The 17,386-nt window shown below is 47.1% G+C and overlaps 1 protein-coding gene across 1 annotated transcript in view; it reads left to right on the top strand.

The window, feature by feature from the left end:
- The window catches only part of GABBR2 (gamma-aminobutyric acid type B receptor subunit 2), a 372,486-nt gene that overhangs the window by 103,364 nt on the left and 251,736 nt on the right, over positions 1 to 17,386 (top strand). Inside the window, exon 2 of the mRNA XM_012769020.3 lies at positions 16,041 to 16,178. Within this exon, the coding sequence (XP_012624474.1) occupies positions 16,041 to 16,178 (138 nt within the window). The remainder of the gene's footprint in view (positions 1 to 16,040; positions 16,179 to 17,386) is intronic.

The following is a 17,386-nucleotide window of genomic DNA, read 5'->3' as shown; positions in this document are numbered from 1 at the left end:
AGGTGATTAGGTCATGAGGTGGGGGCGGCCTCATGCATGGAATTATGCCTCATGAAAGAGGCCCAGGGGAGCTTGTGAGGATGTGGTGAGAAGGCACCAGCTGTGAAGCATGAAATGGGCCCTCACTAGACACCAGATCTGCTGGTGCCTTGATCTTGGACTTCCCAGCATCCACAACTGTGGGAGATAAATTTCTGTTGTTCATAAACTACCCAGTTCATGGCATTTTGTTATCAAGCCTAAACAGAATAAGATGCCATTCTGTGCTGTGATGGCTTATTGGACTCTCTCTCATCCCCTCCAGCTTGTGAGCTCGTTGGGGATGGGACTCCGACCTGTACCTCCTGTCTGCCCAGCACCTGGCAGAACTTGGCTCAGAGGAGATCCTCAGTAAATGCCTAACACAGCACACTGAATAAACTCAGCATTCCCGGAAAAACAAGAGCTTGTGCATCTGCCCCATTTGACCTGGTCAAGTGCTGAATAGTCAGACCTTCCCAGCATTAGTTACTTCTCTGTTTCACAAAGGGAGGACAGTGATGCGAGTCTCCCCTGCCCAGAGTTGGGCTGGGACACCCTCTGAGGGCCTGCACCTCCCTCTGGCCTTCCAAAGGCTGCTGCTGTTGACATTTTGCTGGCTACCTGGTCCAGGGGTCCTGCCAAGGGGCTTCTCCAGAGTGGGTCATACGCCTAAATGCGCTGTTCCCAAACTACTGCGTTAAGAACTGCCGGGGAGCCTTCCCTGGGCCCCACCCTGCACGTGAGTTCTACTTCCTGGAGCCTCTCCCCTCCCTTCCCAGCTCTTGGTGGTGCCTGCTTGCTGGTCTGTCTGTCTAGCAAGGCTCCCAGTTGAAACCTCTCTGCCCCCTTTTCTAGGCTGGGGGAAGCCCCAGGTGCTGAAGTCTCAGCTTGGGACCACTCACTTAGCAGGATCTCAGCCATGGGGTGGAGAATGGGCCAGGACCGAGACTGGGAAGGTGCACTGGGACCTCAGACGTGGAAGAGCTGGCGTCTGGGAGCAGGATGTTGAAATGGGGACTACAGTTAGGCCCAGGGCTGCCTGTACAGTTCAGACCCCCCACATTTCTTACAGCTTCCAGATGAGGTCAGCACTGCGCCTGTGGGATCAGGCCTGGCATGTTGGGGTGTTGAGGAAATTGCCTCTTGGACTTTCCTCTGAAATCAGGTGCCACAGCAGCTCGTGCTGCAGAGAGGTGGAAGAATTCGTGACAGGCCTTGGAAATTGGAAGCTCCCTCAAGTAGAGTACCCTGGTCACAGTGATGTGTGACAGCAGCCCAGCCCTCATCTGTCAGGTGGGGGAGTGACCATCAGCCGGAGGGCAAGCAAGGCACGTAATTAACTCCAGCTAAGCTGCTACCAACCAAGGGCAGACGCCTGAGGAATGAGCGTGGCCACGAAAAGGGGATGAGGGTCCACCTTTCATCTCCGGGCAGGTGCCCAGTGGGCATTTGAGCCTCTGGGTGAGCCGTGGGGACGGCTCTGGCCCCTGTCCCAGGAAGGACTGTCAGGTTTGGGGACGTGGCTCCCCAGGGAAAGGCAGTAGAGTGGGAAGCCAGCCAGTTCTCGCCTGTCCAGTGCCAGATTTGGTGGCATCCCCAGGGCCCAGTGTCCCCTCCTGGCTTTTCCACCTCAGTTCCTGGTGGCCAAGGACTCACATGGCCCCCGGAGGAAACTCTCCCCTGGGGTTTCCCTTCCTCTCGCTCCAGATCTGACCACTTCCCTCTGCCCCTCTCGCATCCCTGCCCCTGGCTTCTGCCATCTCTCCTCTGGACCACCGCCCTGGTCGCCCAGCCCACCCCCTTGCCCTGATCTCTTCCCTCTAATAATGTCCTTCAAGTAGCTGTCAGGGTCGTCCTCCCAGTTCTCAGCACTGGTGATGTCACTACCAGGTTGAAGCACTTTTAAGAACCTCCAGGGTTTCATGGGTACAGAGCTTTTCTGTTTAGGATGGTGAAAAACTTCTAGAAATAGATAGTGCTGATGGTCACACAACACTGTGAGTGTACTTAGTGCCACTGAATTGTACACTTAAAAATGATCCAAATGGTAAGACAAACCAAAATGAAATTCCTCAGGACCTCCAGATTAAGGTACAATCCCCTTATCTGGTCCTCAGGGCCTACAGGAGGCCCCCTTGACCTCCCTTCCCCGTCCAACCTCCCACTTGTCCTATTCACCCATCTCGTGCTTCTGCCCAGAGAACCTCTTGCTGTTACAACATGTGCCCTCGCTTTTCCTGGCTCTTTGCCTTTTGTCGTGGACTTTCAGGGTTAGCGTCTATTCCTCTGCTTGTGAAGTAGTTGTTTCTACAATACCCTCCTGCGGGATTCTCGCTGTTCTACAAGGCCTACCCTATCTCTGGACAGCTCTACCTGGACGGTGTTATCCCTGAGAGCATAGGTTTGGAGCATGATGGTCTGCGCTTGAGTACAGGCTTTATGGCTTACCAGTCATGTGACCTTGAGCTTATCAGTGGAGTTCCCTGGGCCTGTCTTTCCTCCTCTGTTAAATGAGGGCCAAAAATAGTACCCAACCCTTAGGGTCGGTGCAAATATTCAATGAGTTGCATTATGAATAACAAATGAAGCAATGCATGTAAAGAATTTAGCATAGTGCCTGGCACATAGGCCAGTATTAAGTAAATGTGAGCTGGATGTATATAAACTGAGCCAAACACTGGCCTTGAGCACAAACAAAAACACTGTCTGCAAGGGCTGGAAGGGATCTGAGAGATCGTCAGGCTCCCAGACACCAGCTGTCCTCACCTGCTGGCCACGTAGCAGGCTGCACTCCATGCCCCTTGTACTTGGGTGGGGCCTTGCCTGTCTCATGGGCCACGTGTAGCCAGTGAGTTCCATCTCGTTGCCAGCTGAACCTCTCCAGGGTCGTCTTTCCCCTCCTCCCCTGGCACTAATGGCGGCTGTCCCATCAGCCGGGGCCCCCGCGTGTCTGTGATGAGTCACGTGCCCTTGCTGAGAGAGAAATTGACTTTTCCTGCAGTGACCCACTGAGATTTAGGGGCTGTTTGCTGCTCCAGGGTAGTCTAGCCTTTCCAGACAATAAATCCACTAACTCAACCTTCCCATGTTTTAGGTGAAACACAAGTGAGGAGGGTCTCAGCGTGGCAGTGGCAGGTCTGGGCCCTCACATCCTGTGCCTGACATAGCTGGTTTACTCTTTTTGGTCTCCTTGCTCATTCGTCTTCCTCATCACTGACCTCCCAGGAAGGAGGCTCCTGAGATTGACCCATCCGATTGGGTGGCATTGATGTCATGAGCTGATCACACCCACGCCCCAGAGGCCCTTAGTTAATGAGCTCCCCTGTGGACACATGTGCTTCCCAGGGGGTGGGGCCTGGGTGCCCACCAAGCCATCCACCAGCCCTCACTCCAAGACCAACGAATCCACCTTGCCCAGGACTCCTTCTTCCCCCACTGGGCCTTCCTCCTGTACACCTGCCACCCTGGGCATCTGTATAGAGCAAGCCTGCTTCCTCCTAGGGGAAGAAGCCCCGGGCATCTGTGCAGAGCAAGCCTTCACTTCCCTAGTGAAAGTTCTGCAGAAACTCCTCACTGCCTGAAGGAGAGGACAGCACACACCTGCCTGGTGTTCAGGGTTCCCCAGGACGCTGACTCAAGCCAGTCTGACCTCACCCATCCCCCCCCCCGCCCCGCCACCCCCCGCATGCCCGCCACATCTCTTCCCCATGTGCCGTGCACCTGCCATGGAACGGGATACGCCACTTTTCCCTGGTGCCCTGCACTTTGCCATCTCCGAGCCTTTGCTCGTGCTGGGAACCCAGCCTGGTGAGCCCTCCCGCCACCTCCGTCTCTTGCTCATCTTTCAAGGCTCAGCTCAAGTGCCACTTCCTCCAAGAAGTCGTGGCAGAATAGCTCAGTGTGATGTGAATATTTCTTCCTTTGTGCATGACTTGTATCTTTGCCACAGTCTTGCCTTGTGTTATGGCGTTTTGTTTGCATCTTCTCTTCCCCACAGAACGGCAAGCTCCCTGATGTCGAAGACTATTTGTAACCTTTATGTGTCCCCACCCCAGGGCCTGGCTTTCCATTATCACTCAGCGAGCATTTATGGAGCAAATCAATCTTCTACAACTCCAGATCCAATCCTCCGCCACACCACTTCCTGCCTAAATCATGTCCGTACTTTTCACCCCTTCCGGGTTATGAGTCCCCTGAGGGCAGGGACCATGTCTTACCCATTGCATCTCCCTCGTACCTTGCCCAGACCCCCAGCCAATGTTGAACCCATGTGCCCCTCAAATATGGGGTGGAAAGGAGTGGAGATGGCTCTGTAGTTGGACTTTGGTCCCTCTTCAGAGGGTGACCTGGCCCCCACCCCAGGAGAAGGGCTGACAACTTGTGATATTTGCGCAAACCTGCAGAAAAGAGCACCCCACTCCTGACTGGCAGCCTGCACACGCTTTGCGTTGGTGACCCTGACTTTTAAAAATGTCACACCTGCATGTGCAAGGAGACTTACTGACAGCTAATTAGGAGACGCAGTTTGTATCTACCTGTCTTTGAAAAACATTTTGTAAATTGGGTAATTGGCTTTAACAGTGCAGAGGAGAGATGTGTGCTATGGGCTCCATCATCCTCAAATAACACAGTCTGCAGCCAGCCAAGAATTCAGAGTGACAGCTTCAGGGAGAATACAGAAATGCCAGTTTTTCTCAGCATTCAGGATGGACAGCCTGGATCTCTGGAGACTTTTAGAAGCAGATGGTCTGTCCATCACCCCGGGGAAGGGGTGTGAAAAACTCAAGATGGCTGAAGTTAATAAGCTCTTAGGGACAGAGCTATGGAGACGACCACTTTTATTTCAGACTGTATCCACCAGCAGGGATTGTATCTGCCAGGCAGTGGTAATTTAGTCCAGCCAGTATGTATTAAACACCTGTTTGGGGCAATCCCTTTGCTAGTCAACAGGGGACAGAGAATAGGACAGCCTTGTTCAGCACACCTGAGTTATACCTGGTTATATCCCTTAAATTCTGGTTTGACATCAGTATCCTGAATGATAGGGGAAATATTTTGTAAATATGAGACACACTTATTTTCTAGCCCTTCCCATGATCTTTTCTTGTCTCTCTTTAAACTCTTTTCACCTTTCTCTAATAGTTTCTCAGGTATGTTGATTCCTTATGTTTCAAAATGCTTACAGCAGGTGGTTAAGGATGTTTGTTAGTCAAATGCAGGCTCGTTGCAGTGAGAACAGCCCTGTGGTCCAGGGGTTTCATGTGGGAAGGTCATTTCTTGCTCGTGTCATCATCGATTGCAGCATGGAGGGCTGTGTTGGTTGGATCTTCTGGGTAGCAGATGGCCAGACAGAGTTAGAGGGGCCCTGGGGGAACTATCTGTGAAAGGAAAAGAAGAGAGATGGGCAGGGGAGCCTTCAGACTGTGGGTGGGTCTGACACTGGTGAGGGGAGTGGGGAAGGAAGGAGGCTCGGGCAGGAAGAGTCAGAGGCAGCTTGAGAAAGTCCCAGCCAGACCAACCGGGCTAGTAGATTGCCCATAGTCAAGTCTCGCACTGGCCAGAGAAGGAGAGCCCTTGTTCCACTGCCATGCTCTGCCAGTGGTTGGGGGTGCCTGAGAAGTAGGGTGGCCTCCTCTCAAAATTGAGGCACACCCCAAAGGCACTGCACCTGGAGGCTGTCAGCTTGCGAGGCTGCCCTCTTTGTGATGGTTTTTCTGTTGGTGTGGTGGTGTCCCTCTCCATGGCTGCCACGGGGATGTGGGCCTAGGGTGCTCCTCCCCCTTCTAGGTCCTGGGATTCTTCCCACTCACATTATGGATGGAAAAGAGAGCACAGAGCGCCAGTGGAATGGTTTTATAGGCCAACTTGGACATGGTACACGTCACTTTTGTTCATATTCCATCGCCCAAAACTCAGCGGCCACGCCTGCTTGCAAGGGAGGCTGGGGAATGTAGTTGTGCTGCGTGGGAAGAACAGAATGAGGATGTCATGGAGCATGAACTCTGGAACCCGGCTCCCTGGGTTTGACTCCCAATTCTGCCCCTCACTCATTGTGTATGACTTTGAGCAAATTACTCTCTGACCCTTGGTTTCTTCTTCTACTAAAACACAGACAATAATTGCACGGTTACACAGGGTTGTTTGGAGGATTAAGTGAGTTAATATATATAAAGCAATTAGAATAGTGCCTGGCACAAATAATTGTTCTATAAAGGTTTTCTGTGTTGTTATTATTGCTATTTTTATTTCCAAATTTAACACATCAATAAATGTTTGTTGAGTACCTATTCTGTTTAAGGAATTTTTATAGGTCACATGTTTCCTGGCTAGCTCCTAGTACTTAGTAGATGGTCTGAACATGTTAAATGAATTAGTTGTAATGGCAGAACAATATAGCAGTGTTTAATTCAGTTGGCCATGGTGCGGGACTAATTTTTAACATGATTTAGCAATAATAAATGTAAAGTCTAGTTCTTGGGTTCAGAAAGTCACCCACAGATGAAGGGAAAGAGAGAGACCTAAATGATTGCGAAAGCATTCTGGGTGTGCAAAGCTTACCAATTTGAAAATGACTTTCTGTCTTTATAATATGTGCATTTTTAGAAAATTCAAGTAAAATAAAAAAGGTATAAGAAAGAAAGTAAAAAAATCAAATGTCATCATCTTTAACATTAGATAACTCTCATTCCAGACAACTCCTTATGCATATATTGTAAGCAGAGAGATAGAAATAATTTTATAAAAGGAGATCATTATTATATCCTATTTAAAATAGGTGTTAAATTTTATTTATTTGCATGTAACAGAAGAAAATGAGGAAAAGTAAAATAGAAGGAATTGCTCAACATTAAACAATTTTGCCTTTACTACAGAAAATGTTTGTTTCTAAAATATCTCTCTAAGGGTAATAAAAGATTATGAAAAGCAGTGAGGTTAGAATCCTGGCTTTTAAACTCCAGTTTTCAATTTTAGATGGTATCGATTAAAGCCCTTCTATGGAAGAAGAGGAAATTAGCAATCTTGCAAGTCCTTTTCCCTCCTCCGCCTTCTGAATTTTATGTTCCATTATTATCTCCACATTGCCAGTTGTTTCATGTTAGATGGGTCCAGCTCTCACTGACACTCCTTTTACCACAGCCCTCCATTCCTGAGATCTATATTTTGATTCATCTTTTCGTTGGCTGGATTTTATCAAAGTAGTTTCTTTCTCCATCCCACCCCCGCCACCACCAGGAAAGGCTCATAGGTGTTCGCTACCAAGATGATGCGTGCTGATCGAGTAGTTTTTAATGACAGTCAGTGCTGTATGATGTAGGTGTCCAGCAGAAGGGCTATGGTCTGGAGCCGCATTAACAGAAGTCAGTGCTCAGAATGTGGGAGGTGATCATTTCATTCAGCTCGGCATTGTGGCCAGGAGCACTCTGAACAGATCAATAAGGAAAAGACAAACAACCCCATCGAATAATGGGCAAAGTCACCAGTCCAAAAGAGGAAACACAAACATCCTATAAGCATATGTAAAGAAGTCTTAACCTCTTTAGTAATCAGACACATACAGATTGAAATGTGATATCCAATACCCACAAGACTGGCAAAAATTAAAGTTGGCAAAGGTGCGGAGCAGTGAGATCTCTCAGACACACCAGCCAGTGTGCAAATGGACCAAACCACTTTGAGAACATGCAGCAAACCCTGCGATTCAGTGATTCCATTTCTAGGTTTATACCCTAAAGAAATTCTGCGTGTGTGCCAAGAGACATTAATGGAAATGTTCAGCCGTCTTGCTGACAGCTGTAACCACATAGAACACTGGAAACAGCCCATGGGTCCACTGACAGACGAATGAACATACAAACAGTGGTGTAGTCATACAATGGCATACTACACAGCTATGAAAATTCATGTACTACAGCTATATTTCACAAAGATATATATATATATATATATATATATATATATATATATATATATATATATATATATATATCACAAAGATAATATAGAGCCCTGAGAGCAAGTTTTAGGTGAACATATCATATGATTCCACTTACATATATGTTCACAAACAAGTAAAATTAAATGATACGGTGTTTAGGAAAATATATATATTGTTATATGTTTTATAACAATAAAGAAAAGCAAGGAAGGATAAATGCAAAATTCAGACTTAGGGTTCCCACGGGGTGAAGGAGTTAGGCGTGGATACACAGGGTTTTCAACATAAGCCTGATGTTGAGGTGTTCTGTGTGTTCATATTACTATTCTCATACCTGATGTAATTTATATGTATATGATCGATTCTTTTCTATGGGTGAAAATTTTTCATAATAATCGAATCTTATTTAAAATAAAACAGTACTCTGAAGTTACACTATCTGAAATTGATCCTTACCATTTACCTGACCTTGGACAATTATTTCTGAGCCTCAGGTTCCTTATCTGTAAAATGGAAATAATAATCGTATAGGTTGAACATTCCTTATCCAAAATGCTTGGCCCAGAAGTGTTCTAGATTTTGGATTTTTTTTTTTTAATTTTGACATATTTACATTTTACTTATCGGTTGAGGATCTCAAAGCCGAAAATCCAAAATCTGAAATGCTTCAATGAGTATTTCCATTGAATGTCATGTCTGTGCTCAAATAGTTTTGGATTTTAGAGCATTTTGGAAATATGCAGTATTCCAAATATTGCATATAATAATATTGTGAGGAATGAATAAGATCATTTACATAAAGTTCTTAGTATTGTGCCTAACACATATTGAGGGCACGATACATGTTAGTTGGTGTTATTTTCTGTGCAGGGCAAGGCAGATGGAGGTACCTGGGGACCATCCTAGGTGCTGCATCGCCAAAACATCTGTCCTCTGAAGGCTTTCCAGGCATGACCCCTAAATGGGAAGGCTGTGAAACCATCTTGTATGGGGATAATTAGAAGAGCTAAGAGTAGGTTAGCCTAAGGACATCTCTTGGAGTCACACAGGTTGAGCTTAGATATCTGATTTCCAGGCCGAGAAAGGAAGAACTTTTTAACAAGCAGAGCTGGCCAAGGACAAATTAGCTCCCTGGTGAGGGAGTGAGACCCCCACCATTGGAGGGACAGAGGCACGCAGATGCTGATTGCTCCTTGGCCAGGAGGTGCTGAGGGGGACTTCCTAACAGGGGCAGGCTGGACACGTTAGCTTTTAATTTCTCCTTCCATTCTGAAATTCTGCATGGAGCAATTCCCGGTTTCAAATGGGTCATTATTAACTCTGACATTTTCTTGGCATTTTTACATTTTAACTCTCAGCAACATTTTCTTTGAAATTTTTAAATCAAAAAAGTATTTTAATTCTTTAAAAATGAGATTTAAATGAAAATGGATTTCATTCTGGAGTCTCACTTTTTCATTAAAAAAAATTGATTTTCATGGCTTTTGGATCTGTTCCCATTTATAAGTGCTGAATTTTAAGAGCCTATATGGGCCAATGGTGACTTCTCTGTGACAAATCCTTACAGGGAAGGAGAAGCCATTGGCAATGAAACAACAGACAGGAGTTTGGGGGCAGGGACCATGAGCAACAGTAGACGTGGAGTTAGTTAGGGGAAGGCAATGATGAAAAATGCTGGAGAGAAGAGAGAAGGAAGGCAGGCAGCAGTCCTTGAGGGCCTGTTATGTGCCATAGGCAGTCTCCAAGTGGCAAGACTGCAGATCAGAGGCTTTGGCCAGTCATTAAGCTTTGAGCTATTGCATGAGAATATGAGCTGGGATGAATTACTTCCTGTATGCCAGCCAGTTGTAGCCATGCCCTCTAGAGGAGAGTGGGGGGTTTCTAGTGGAGGATGTGGGAGGGGGATAGGAGAGCATGATAAAGCCCATAGCTTTCTTCCAGGACACGGAGCCCCCGGACAGTGGACTGGGCAAGCCATCAAAAGCCAAATCACTGAAAGACAACTTGGCGTAAATAACTTCCCAGAATGATCATTTTGCCCCATGAACAGCTCACTAAAAGCTGTCAGACAGATACCTTAAGTGGGGTATCGAGAAGCCACCTGGCTTAGGAAGGGGCGGGCCCACAAGAAAGGGACAGTAATAAACAGCCCTTGGGGAAACATCTCCTAGTGCAGCAGCCTGGAAGGAGGAAATGTGAAATACATGTGAAATTGACTTCCACCTGAGCTAGAAGGGCAAATCCTGTGAAATGGCCGTGGCAAGGTGTCTGCAAAGAATCCCTCAGGAGACGAAAACTTAGGGAAGTTCCTCAACAATGTGGTGTATTGATCGCCAGGCAAATTCATTAACTTCCCAGGGAGCAGCTTGCAGCGTGTGTGCTCAGCCACCTCATGTACGTGACACTCGACCCTCGACCGCCCTTCCTGAGACCAGAGACAAAAATCATACTCGAGCAAGGACCTCCGGGGCCACCTCCTTGGTGGTTTTCAAACATTTTTGCTACTGGCAATGAAACTGTCTTTTCACAGTAAGTGCTCTGTGGAACCCTGATGCCGTACATAAAACAGTGGAAGAGGAGTTCCTGTCTGGGAAGGGAAGGTGAGGAGCCCGGAGTGCCTCTAGCCAGCCCCTAAATCTCCCTGCTGGGCCCTAGGCATCTGAGGGGTTGAGTTTGAAAACCTCCAAGCTGATCCAGCCCCCAAAACTCAGTTTAGGTCAGCTGGAAAGTCCATCTGTGGGGGACATGAGTCATGTGAGGTAAGAAGATAAAGTATGAGAAATGAGGATAAAGAACAGCATCAAAAATGGGACAGACACATCCTTGTGAGTTTTGTTTTGTTATTCACTGCAAAGGTGTGCTCCCTTTAGGGCAGCAGTCCCCAACTTTTTGGCACCAGGGACCAGTTTCATGGAAGACAATTTTTCCACAAATAGAGGGGAGGCGGATTCAGCAGTGATGCGAGTGAAGGGGAGCGGCTGTAAATACAGATGAAGTTTTGCTTGCTCCCCAGCTGCTCACCTCCTGCTGTGCAGCACGGTTCCTAACAGGCCACGGACCAGTACCAGTCCACAGCCTGGGGGTTGGGTTTTGTAGCTTTAGGGAAGCCAGGAGGCCGTGCTTGGTGCTCAGTAGGTTGTTCCTCCCACCTCAGGCCAAGAGCTCTGATCAGGAGGAGGCCTGGGCTTGCAGAGTTATCCTGGGGGAAGTTGGTCTTGTCTAGAATGCCGTTAGCTCTAACCTACCCTTTGTCCATTGTGATGAGTTCTTCAGATTATTAGAAAGCTCTCAACTGGGAATCCAGAAATCCCTCTACTAATCCTGGCAAGACAGTGGACAAATCCCTTCTCCTTTCTAGTCCTCAGTCTCTGAATCTGAAAATGAGGGCGGAATTAGCAATGCCCAGACATTTGGATTTCACACAAGGGAAGGCTGTGGACCAGAAACTTACAGAGGGTGGAAAACTTTTTATCTTGCCACATCAGGACATTAAAAACAAAACCTTCCTACTATCTATCATTTTATAACAGAAAAACATTTCAATACCATACGGGCTACAAAGGACCTTATCTATAAATCAAGGATAGTTCTTTAAATGGAATAAATTTTGCTTTAAGGAAAACCTCACTATATTATTCTCATTTGTCTTATTTTGTTTGAGTGTATCAGTTTTCTATTGCTGCTATAATAGACTGCCACCAATTTGGTGGTCTAAACCATGCCCCTTTGTTGTCTGACAGTTCCATGCCAGAAGTCTGGACACAGCGTGGCTCCACTGAGTCCTCTGCTCGGGGCTTCACACGGCCAAAACTGAGGTGTCGGCTAGGCTGGGTTCTTATCTGGAGGCTCAACTGGGGAAGATTTCTTTCCATGTTCATTCAGGTTATTAGCAGAATTCAGTTCCTTGCAATTATAGGATGGGGGTCCCTGTTTTCTTGGCATGTGACCTTCTTCATCTTGAAACCAACAATGGTAGATTGAATCTATCTCATGCTTCAAGTCTCTGATTTCCCCTCTGCTATTAGACAAAGAAAGGTCTGCTTTTAGGGGCTTGTCTGACTACACTGGGCCTACCTGTATAATAATTTAAGGTGAGCTGATTAGTAACCTTAATTATATCTGCAATGTCCCTTTTGCCATATAATGTAACATATTCATGGGAGTAACACCAAAGGGCTGAGGTCACTGGGGCCCAAACTCTGCTGCTTCTCCCAGTCTGGTGAAGATTGGGTCAGATAAACATTTGGAAACATTGGAGGATACTCCAGCTCCAAGATTCATTGTGAAATAGTCTCAGATTTTTGAGTTGACATATCCCAGCATTGTGTATTTGTGAGAATACAGAAACTTGCATGGACTAGTTACTTAGGAAATGTTTGCTGAGCAAACAAGTATTAATAAGTTCATTGTTGCCAATATTATTTTAATGTGACTTTGATTATAAATCTTGTGGTACTGTATTATCATTGTCATTAGCTACAGATTAGAAAACAAGCCAAAATCATTACAGAGATGTATTAAAACTAGAAATGATTGAGTAAATCATGGTAGAAACAATTAAAACATGAATTGCTCTGTAATATCCGTGCTTGCTCTGCTGAGAGTGAGAAGTGTTGCTTTCAATCAGGGACAGGGATAATTAACAGAGGACCCCAGAAGCAGTAAGAACTTAATCTTTCTTTCCTCCTTCCCTTCCTTCTCTCCTTTCTCTCTTTTTCTCATTTTCTCTCTTTCTTGAGAAAATAAATTAACTTGGCCAGCTTTAAAATTGAATTAAAATTTTAAAATTGCTCTATTTATTGAATATCTACAGTGTACAACCCAAACACCCTAGCCTGGTGTTCGGAGCCCTAAGCCTTCACCCAGGCCACCTCGTCCTCATCACTCACCATCAAAGTGGGCCAGCTGTTGCTGTTCCTGTCTCACTTTCCCACCTCCTTGCCTGCGTTCGTGCTGCTCCTCCGCCTACGATTCCCATCTCCAGCGTTCCCTCTCCCAGAGCACCCCCCACCTCCGCCTGCCCCACAGCCTGGCTCGGCATCTCTCCCGTGGTGTTGAGCGCTGTCCACCACGTGAGGTGGGCGCCATGCCGGCTCCTTGCCTCCACCAGACAGTGAGCTCTCTGTGGCCAGGACTGCGTTGGGCTCATTTCTCTGCCCCGTCAGCACCCACCATGGGGCGTGGTCTGCAGGAATGTCTCCAAGAAATACTAAGCCACTGTGATCCCATAGTACGATCACTTAGGGGAAGGTGGAGGACAAGGAGAAAGAAAGAGGAGGACACAGAATGGAGAGAAAGACAAGAATGGGGGGTGTCAGGGAACTCCTTGGGCACTGACAGGTACTTACGGAATCCTTAGAGAACTCTTGTCCAAGCTCTGGGGAGATAGCAGGGAAAGCAGTGACAAAACCCTTGCCCTCTTGGGGCTTCCATTCTGGTTAAAGAAGTCAGTCAATATACAGACAAACAAAAGGTAGACAAGATGGGTTCAGAAAATTTTAGGAACTGTGTTAGGGCATCAGATAGGGTGGCATGTCAGAGAGTGACGGGGTGGGAAATATTTTGGGTGGGGAGACCCGAATGATGAGAAGGGGTGAGCCATGTCGAGAACCCAGGGAATTGTGTTCCCAGCTAATAAAACAGCAAGTGCAAAGGGCCAGAGAGAGGAAGGAAATTGCTTTTGGTTTCAGGGAACAGGAAGAAGGCTGGTGAGGCTGTGCTTGATGAGGAGCAGCGAAAGTAAAGGGAAATCAGGCCAGAGTGGGAGGCAGGGCCTGGATTACGTGGCTTCCATTGTGATAAGGAATGTTACAAAAATTATCCCAAACTTGTAAATGATAGAAAGATGTGATTATGTGACCATTTACCCTAATACTTAGAGCATTTTCAGCCCTGCCTGAGGGTCATCTGACTGGGGGAATGGAACTTTGCCCAACCAATTAAGACCCAGACATTTCACAATTCTCTGCAACTGATAAGTTATGTTGGTTTTCAGTGATTTTCTTTTCTGTCCCCAAAGCTGATGGTTTTATTGCCCTGTAGGACATTAACCAGTTTTGTACCTAGTGTAGCAGTCTTATCTTATTCCTTACTTTTCTCATTCGCTGTAAAAATCCCTGTTCCTCAAATTCTCTTTCAAATCCACTTTGTCAGCCCGCAGATCCCATTATTAATGAGTTGAATAAAACTTTGACATGTGCTCACTACCGATTTTCATGTGAATTATGTTTTTAACCTTTTGAGAATTATATTCTGATAGGAATTGGGTTTTAAATGCATGGGAAGCAGGAGATGAGAAGAATTAATTTATGTTTGACAAAGGACACTCAGACTGGTGGGTGGCAGATGAGCTTAACAGGGCCCCACAGGAAGCGAGATGCCCAGTTAGGAGCCAGCGCCTCTGTCCAGGGGAGAGATGGCCAAGGAGAGGATAAAGAGGAGAGGATAAAGAACAGCATCAAAAATGGGACAGACACATCCTTGTGAGTTTTGTTTTGTTATTCACTGCAAAGGTGTGCTCCCTTTAGGGCAGCAGTCCCCAACTTTTTGGCACCAGGGACCAGTTTCATGGAAGACAATTTTTCCACAAATAGAGGGGAGGCGGATTCAGCAGTGATGCGAGTGAAGGGGAGCGGCTGTAAATACAGATGAAGTTTTGCTTGCTCCCCAGCTGCTCACCTCCTGCTGTGCGGCACGGTTCCTAACAGGCCACGGACCAGTACCAGTCCACAGCCTGGGGGTTGGGTTCTGTAGCTTTAGGGAAGCCAGGAGGCCGTGCTTGGTGCTCAGTAGGTCGAGGCGGAGAGGCAGGGAGTGAGCCACAACAGACTCCGACATTTGTGCTCTTCCTGTTTCCACGTTGTATCGCCATGATCTGCTTGACTAGTCATTTTCCTCTCTAATATGAGAGCTCGTTGGCAGGGGCTATGTCCAGCTTTTTGTTTCCTCAGCATCCAGCCCTGGGCTGAACATGGAGTAGTGCTTGGCATGTGTTTACTGAATGAATTCTTCCCTTTAGGTTCATTATCATGGTCTTTTAATTTCCTATTGTGGTAAAATGTATGTAACATAAAATTTACCTTATTAACCATCTTTAAGTGTCACTAAGAACATTCACACTATTGTGCCACCATCACCACCATCTACCTCCAAAACATTTCCATCACCCCGAACTGAAACTCTGAATCCATTAAACAATAACCCCCATTCTCCCCTTCCCCTCAGTCCCTAGTAACCACCATTCTACTTTCTGTCTCTATAAATTTGACTACTCTAGGTACCTCATATGAGTGGAATCATACCATGTGTGTTCTTTGGGGTGGCTTATTTCACTTAATGTAATGTCTTCAAGTTTCCTTCGTCTTGTAGCATGTATCAGAATTACCTTCCCTTTTCAGGATGAATAATATTCCATAGTCTGTATATACCATGATTTGTTAATCCATTCATCAGTTGATGGACATTTGTTTTGCTTTCACCTTTTGGCTACTGTTAATGCTACTGCTAGGTATACAAATAATCTCTTCAAGTCCCTGCTTCAGCTCTTTTGGGTATAGATCTAGCACTGGAATTGCTGGATCGTATGGTAATTCTATGCTTTACTTGAGGGCCGCCATACTGTTTTCTACATTCCCACTAACGGTGCACAAGGGTTCCAGTTTCCGCACACCCTTGACAACACTTGTTATTTGCTGGGTTTTTTTGTTTGTTTGTTTTTTGATAATCACCATTTTAGTGAGTGTGAAATCATCTTTTAAAATATAAGTGGTCATGGAAAGGGGAGATCCCGGGGGAGGCATTTTGGGGGCCTTTCCTCTGTGTACTCTGAAGGGAGACAGCAGGGGCTGGAGAGAGCTCCTAGACTGAAGGGTGCTTAGGGGAGGAGAGCCAGGAGAGGGGGTGCCAAGACCACATTTGCTGAGCTCACAGCATGGACTCGGGGCTGAAGCCCCACTGTGGCAGAACTGAACCCCAGAAGGAGTCTATGAAGAAAGACTTGTTTGTATGAATCCACTGTTGGGCTCTTGCCCTTTGGGAAAGCTGTTTCTAATTTAGACCTTTCTTTCTGTGTGTTTCTTCCCAGTGCGATAATGCAAAAGGGTTGAAAGCCTTCTATGATGCAATAAAATACGGGCCGAACCACTTGATGGTGTTTGGAGGTGTCTGTCCATCCGTCACGTCTATCATTGCAGAGTCCCTCCAAGGCTGGAATCTGGTGCAGGTAAGTTCTGATCCACCTTCTGTTGGGGGCTGTCTTTGACTGGCCACCAGTCCTTTGCAGAAATGGTTCCTTGCACAATGTGGTTCCCAAGTTGCCTGGGCCAGGCCTCCTGGACTAGCTCCTGGATGATCTGCCCTCACTGCTGGACCCCTCCTGGCATGGCCCCACAATGGGTCTCTAAAGGGCAGTCCTGATACCACCATCTTGTATTAGAAACCCTCAGTGCTCACCACTGACTTCCTAGCCCAGGCTGACCTGCCTGTCCAGTGTTAGCTTCCGTGGCTACCACTCACTCCACAACACAGCCCTGCCATACTTTCCTATATGCACCCCAGACCTCAGGCCTCAGAGCCCTGCTCTCGCTGTTCCTTTAACCAGATGACCCTTATCCACTCTCTGCTGATACATCCATCCATCATCCTAATGGTTGTATATGTAGGGCTTACTATGTGCCAGACACTGTTCTGAGCATTTATATGCACTAACCCATTTAATCCTTACAACTACTCTTTGCTGTAGGTACTATTTTCATCCCCATTGTATAGATAAGGACACTGAGGCACAGAGTAAGTAACTTGCCCAAGGACTCAGAGCTAATAAATAGCAGGGCCAAGATTTTAATTCAGGCAGTCCAGTTCTTAAAATTAGACTATGGAAAGGAAACTGGGCTCTGATAGAAATAAACAGGGTGATGAGATGCATAGTGACTGCCTTGGGGCAGCCAGGAAAGGCCTCTTAGAGAAGGTGACAATTGAGCTGAGACCTGAAGGGTGTGAAGGAGCCCACTGGGTGAAGAGCATTCCATGCTGGCGAATGGAATAGTAAAGGCAGGCAGGCAGCTTGTGATGGAAGCAACCTGGCGTGTCCATGTGACAGAAAATGGGGAGGTGGGACTGGAGCATGGGGGGCTGGAGTCAGGGTGCAGAGAGTGAGAGTGAAGAGGTGGCAGGAGTGAGACCACGCAGGGGGTCAGTTTTCACTCCAGGTGCATGGACTAAGGCCCTCTGAGTCAGGTCCTGCAAGCATGGGGTGCTGGGGGTGGAGCCCAAGCTTACAGCCAAGAGGGGCAGGGGCATAGGTGTGACGAGGGAGGGATGGGGGCCCAGAGGAGGGGTACCCCCACTCAGCCCCAGGTCACAGAAGGCTTCCCAGGGCAGGTGCTACAGGAGGAGAGGGCGTTGGACAGCCGGGATGTGGGGGAGCGCACG

The sequence above is a fragment of the Microcebus murinus genome, chromosome 12 (genome assembly GCF_040939455.1).
Source record: "Microcebus murinus isolate Inina chromosome 12, M.murinus_Inina_mat1.0, whole genome shotgun sequence".
NCBI classification, from domain to species: domain Eukaryota; kingdom Metazoa; phylum Chordata; class Mammalia; order Primates; family Cheirogaleidae; genus Microcebus; species Microcebus murinus.
Note: the sequence above shows the minus strand (reverse complement) of the source record. Positions and strands in the feature narration are given on the sequence as shown.